This window comes from Uloborus diversus, chromosome 9 (genome assembly GCF_026930045.1).
Source record: "Uloborus diversus isolate 005 chromosome 9, Udiv.v.3.1, whole genome shotgun sequence".
Classification (NCBI taxonomy): Eukaryota; Metazoa; Arthropoda; class Arachnida; order Araneae; family Uloboridae; genus Uloborus; species Uloborus diversus.
This window is the reverse complement of record NC_072739.1, coordinates 158,779,838-158,785,837: the sequence shown is the minus strand read 5'-3', so window position 1 is coordinate 158,785,837 and position 6,000 is coordinate 158,779,838. Positions and strand designations below refer to the sequence as shown.

The following is a 6,000-nucleotide window of genomic DNA, read 5'->3' as shown; positions in this document are numbered from 1 at the left end:
TCCAAAAGATCCAATAAAATATATCTAATGTTTTTTAAATCTAAAGACGATTTCTATTAGTTTGGTTCTCACAAAAAGTGTGGAACAAAATAAGAATATGATTTCTTTGCAGGGGCGGATCCAAACAGAATTCTCGGAGCAGGCCACTTGGAAAAATATGATACTTTGGAAATTTTTGAATATTACAAATATTTTTACTAGGTGACACAAGTTACAGAAAATTTAACTGTCCCAATAATTTTCCTCTTTTCTTCACAAACGTGTGCATATATCGTCGCCTCAATATCATATTTTTGAACCCTGGTTTTATTGTAACATGGAACACTAAAAGTACAAAATATGTCACTGAAAAAGTGCGTAACATTTCGCACTTGGAAATGGGAAATATGTCATCTAACAATTCTTTCTTTTTTCAATATTTAATTTTTTAATGAATTGAAGAATTTGCTAATTTTAAGCTTTTTTAAGCCATGATTTTTTTATTGCATTAACAGGGGAATATTCTTTCTATGAGTATTAAGATTATTTATTCCGAGTTAAAAGCTAATTCAGAACATTATAGAACTCTATGTATACTTTTATGAAAATGCATTGATGAATATTGAACCAAATTTCCAAAAAGGAAACTTCAAATCAGCATTTATTACTGGAGCAAAGATTACATGCAAATGCTTTTATTAATGCATTAACTGCATGAAAACAAATTTTCAAAATAAGTGCATATTGCAACGACTTTCACTCATTTTCAGATTTTTTTTTCAAGGGAGAAAAAAGAAATACAAAAATTATTTTGCTCTTCACAAAGAACTAAAACTTGAGTGACCTGTGGGTCTTATCAAGTTGTTCAACTTTTTATGGGCAAAAATATAAAAATGCACATATAGAAAAGCCATTTGTGTTCTTATTCAGATATTAAAACTTTTATTTGCACAAATAAAAAAAGGGCATATTTTGACGATTTAGAGTTTATTGCGGGGGGGGGGGGGGGATCCAGACTTTATTTATAATTTAGATCAAGATCCAAACTTTTTTAACTTCATTATTTTCTTCTGTACCATTTTTTTTCTCCTTGCCAAAAAATAAAAATAAAACAATGTATACTAAATTTTTTTTTAAAGTGAGCTCATTATGTATAAATCACAAATAAGAATATATAAATTTATCTTTTCATGAAAGCAAGCAATAGTATTACTTGCAAAAAAAAGACATCCAACCATAAGTCCTTCACTCCAAGATCAAGGCAATTTCCTTTATCCCATCTCATAGGGTAAACAGGGCTGTAGTGTGTGCAGGGGGGGGGGGATACCAACTTCAGATTGCAAATACAGTCGAACCTCCATATATCAAAATTTTCTATACATCGAAATCCCAGCAAACTTCCATGCCCATTACATGGAAAAATTGTTTCTACATATCGAAAAAAACTCTATAGCAAAAAAAATTTTGAGACATTTGTATAATTTTTTTTTCGCACTTCAGACTGTTTGTCTCGATAAAAATTAAAGTTGGGGGATAAAATTGTGTTTACTAAAGGTTGCTACAAAACTCATTAGGAATCTTGGGTTGTGGGGTGTGTAAATTGGTTGTTGTTCCGTTCTGGAGTTCTTAAATTTGCTCCAGTTTATTTAAAATCCTAGTTGTAACCAGTAATACAGTAAATTCAGTTTCAAGTTATTCCTTTTGTCCATTGATTATCATTCCTAGTCTCTTTAGCTTCAGTGAAAATCATTCAAGTTAAGTAGATTGGTCTTTTACCTTTCTCTGGATTACCATTGTCAAAACGAAAATCCCCTAATGTTGCGGATGAAGTTGAACTGCCGACGAATGAAGATGTCTGAAGGCGCAAAAATGTCATTTCTGGGAAATTTAGTATTTCCGCAAGCAGAGTGCCTGCTGTTATGAGAAATCAGAAAGCCATAATAAAAGTGCTGAAACTTACAGAAATCTTTCACTCAAAAACATGAAACATTATAACAGTTGGTTTTTTAGAAACAATGCAGCACTCACAGTAAATGTTTCACATTTAATTTTTTAATTATTAACTTTCATTTAATCTGATGCTTGTATAAATTAGAAATTGGGTTTTATACATGAAAATTAGCTTTAACTTTAATGATTTAGGAGATTTTTATGATAAATTAAGATCATTTCTATACATCAAACTTTTTTCCGGCAATTTGCTACTTCGATATATGGAGGTCTGACTGTATAAGGTCAACTGCAACGTAAAGTGGCTTAAAAACATCTTTCTTTTTGGTGACTTATCCCAAATATTTTTTTCCAGTATAAATGGGAAATTATGATTGCTCAACCCCCCCCCCCCATTAAAGGAGATGAGCTTAATAATTTAATGTTAATAAATAAAAAATTGAAAGTTGTAATACAAATTTATATTTTATCATACATCTAAGTAGGTATGAGAACATAGATTTTATGATTTTACTCCAAGGTATATCTGATTATGTGTTGAAAGAGAATAAATGAATTTAATGCAAAAAATGTAAGACACAAATGAAAATTCCAGGAGCACAATATAAGGTTTTTTATATTCTTTAAAAAAACTTTTCTTGACAATGCAAATTTTTACAATTTGAAACAAAATATGCAATCCTTTATGATGATAGTCAGTGAATACCTTCACACAGTGTCAACATTTTTTTTAAAAATACTTTTACAAGGGGCTCATTGTAAAAAAAGAACTGTTTTGTTCTTAAAACTTTGAAATTTAATTGGATTTATCTGGCAACACAACAACATACTGAACACCAGCAGCGTTTTGGATGAATTGCCCTTGCAAACCTTGAAGGAATGGAGTTTGCATAAACTGTGGTTGAACGACTGATGCATTGTTCCCAAAAACTGGCTGCAGAACATAAACTGGCTTTCCATCAGGAGGCCTTATGCTTGTAATTGTAACTGCATCTGGCTTAGCAGGAGAAAGAGAAGTGGGGGCAACAGAAGAGCTGGGGGGAGGGCCAGAGGACGAACTTGAAGCCTTGACAGGAGCTGGCAAACGAATGGGAGAAGCAGCATTCGAGGGGATAGAACGGCAAGTGGCGGGCATAGAAGCTGCAGGCCGAGGAACAGAGGAAACTAGAGGGTAAGGAAAAGCAGGAACTGCAGGAGGTGGTGGCTTAGGAGGTTCTGGTTCCGTATGTTTCCCAGTACAAATGTCAACGCATTCGTTCATTTTATTCAACAGCTTTCCCAAGTTTAACGAGTTCAGTTTGTTTTTACTGGCCTGAACCAGTTTATACACTTGATGAGATCTTTTAAGGACACTTTGCAGAAGTTCGTCATAGCTTTCGTCCTTCTTGAATATTTCAAGGACATCAGATGGAGTATCGGCCACTTCCTGCATTATGTCGTCGACGTCCGAAGCAGCAGGGCTGAAGTGTGGCGATACAAAGTTCCAAACAACGGCATGTATGTGGTCACACATATTTGCATTAATTAAATTGTTAAGGCAAGTGCATGAGTACATGTGCACACATATATCACATTCAATGCATTTTAAATTGCAATGTTCTAGGCAAGTAGCATTGTCAACAGTCACGTAAGCATTTTCATCAGGATTTTCGGAACGGACGAGCCAAATTTTATCCGAGAGAACAGTAATGTTTTCTGGCACAATTTCTAATCCCATTGTGTGACATGTGTTTATTGCTTCAACAGCCATTGTTATCTTTTCTTCATCTAAAACATTGGACAATCGATCAAGCATTTTATCACGAATTAGTTTCATGAGAACATATATAAATTTATCTAATCTCGTTTTCCGACCTTCACGGCAACAGTACCGCAGTGTCCGATGCATTATTTCTAAGTGAATCACTGTACCCAGTTCAATGTCTTTCTGGTAACATCTAGCCCACATTTCGAAATTTGATCCATATTTTGACTGTATAAATTTCCCAAGGTCTTTTGAAGTTGGACTTGACATAAGGTCTTTGATAAAATTTTCAAACATGCAGTTGAACACAATTTGATTAGGACATTCAAGGAGAACTCTCATTACTTTGTATACGTCCTGCCTCTTTTGAGTATCACCTTTAAAAATTTTCAACTGAGTTCGAAACCTGCTGTCAACGTACCACAAACTCCAAATCCACTTAGATTCGTCATTCATCACTTCTTTCCAAGCTTCATAGTAGCAACTTTCGCTGTCGGACATGAAGTATTGGCATTCCAGGGAACCTGTCTGCTGAGAAATGGATGCAAAAAACTGGATAAGTACCATCTTATCTACTTTGTTACTTATGCAGAATGCAACGGGGAAAGCTAAGTCCATTTCGTCCATAATAAACATAACAGTAAGGTAAAAACGGCCTCCTTTTTTCCGATAAAGAGAGTCGACACAAACAATCTGTCTCGCAGAATTTAAAAGAATTTGTCTCTGAAATTCTGTCATTATAACTAACAAAAATTCATCGTGCTTTCCTTCCCCACCGACAAAATCTTCTTTTTGATAAAAAAGAATCGGTGAAACTTCCATCTGGCAACAAAGACTAATCCAACGGTCAACACTATCGGCATCACTCATTTCTGTATTGAATTCTTCATATGCATAAGCCATATTGATGGAACGAATATCCTTTTTCTTCAACAGAAAGAGTTGAAAATGGTCTTTTGAAGACTTGTTCTCACGTATTTCACTAAGCAAGGTTTCAAAAGGAACACCTTTCTCAACACTCTCTGAAAATAAAATAAATGATTAACATAAAATATAGGCAGCAGAGATATCAATTTAGAGAAAGGTTTTTCAACAGCAGGCTCAGTAAATTTCAGTAGTTTTACACTATTGCTCATGGTGATTTAAATTACAAATGTAATTGATGTATAAGTACTACCTTTATTAAGATTTTTACTTAAATATCCAAATTTTTGGCAACATTTTTCTATAGCAGAGTGATTACTCTGATCAAATGCTTCGGCAAGCCTAGATAAAATGTTAAATTGTAGGCAAACTAAGATAACTCCTTTAAAATTTTCTACAAAAAAAAAAACTGTTTCCAATTGTATATCGCCACTAACAGCAGGAAAGTGGAGAGCCAATATGAGTCTAGCATGAAAGCTAAAACATCGTGATTAATAATAAATATGCCTCAGTTCATATATAACTGAAAAAGCTATTGCCACACAATCAACAAAATTAAAACATGGTACAGAAAGTTAAGTAGGGTGAATGAAGCTATTATAAGCAAGGCTGCGGAGTTGGAAGAAAAATTGCAGACTCTGACTCCTGGATTTTGAAACGTCCGACCCCAACTCCGGCTTTTTTATTTTCTTTTTTCCAAATCCCCCTTCCTCATGGGAAGTTGGAAAAAACCCTAAACAGAGACTGAAATATTAATTTCTTTTTATGAAATTTTCACGTTGTATTTTCTTGTAAACCTAAGATGTATACAACGTTAGAAATTCAATTTGAAAATAAAATTATCCAATAGTTGCGATTTCAAAAGTGAGATTACTCAAAAATCTCATTAAAAAAAAAATTCAATAGGATTAATTTGCTCCCCTTTAATTAATTAACCAACAGATGTTGATCAAATCCTGTGCTTTCAATTTTTGAAAGCTGTAACTTGAGGGACTTTTTTTTTTGCTTAGTAAAAAAACTTTTCTTGACAGGGGGCGGTCCTCCCCCTTCCCGGGTGACACCCATCTAGTGGATACCACCTCAACTTAATCTCAGAGTTTATAAAAATTGAAATACTTTAATTCTAAAAAATTTCCCCAATAATATCACCTAAATCTTAAATTTCATCTTAAAAATTTCAACGAAAATATTGCACTATATTGCGGAGAGAGGTTGGATACATGTACATTTGGAGCAAATTTTACCCAAAATGCGGTAGTATATAGCTTTGTACTAATGGCCTTTAATATAACTACATTTCTTGGCTCAATTCTTAATTTTAGTTTTATTGGCAGCAGGGTTGGGTTTTGGACTGTCCTAAACTGGTTTAGGACAGGACAGGTGGTTTTTACTGTCCAAAACTG

At 33.9% G+C, this 6,000-nt stretch overlaps 1 protein-coding gene across 3 annotated transcripts in view; it reads right to left on the bottom strand.

Moving 5' to 3' along the window:
• Positions 1-2,544: 2,544 nt before the first annotated feature.
• The window catches only part of LOC129229449 (uncharacterized), a 42,206-nt gene continuing 38,750 nt past the window's right edge, over positions 2,545-6,000 (bottom strand). For all 3 annotated transcript variants that reach the window (XM_054863760.1, XM_054863758.1, XM_054863757.1), the window contains one exon: positions 2,545-4,695. In XM_054863760.1, coding sequence (XP_054719735.1) covers positions 2,726-4,576 — 1,851 coding nt within the window. In that variant the 5' untranslated portion in view covers positions 4,577-4,695 and the 3' untranslated portion in view covers positions 2,545-2,725. The remainder of the gene's footprint in view (positions 4,696-6,000) is intronic.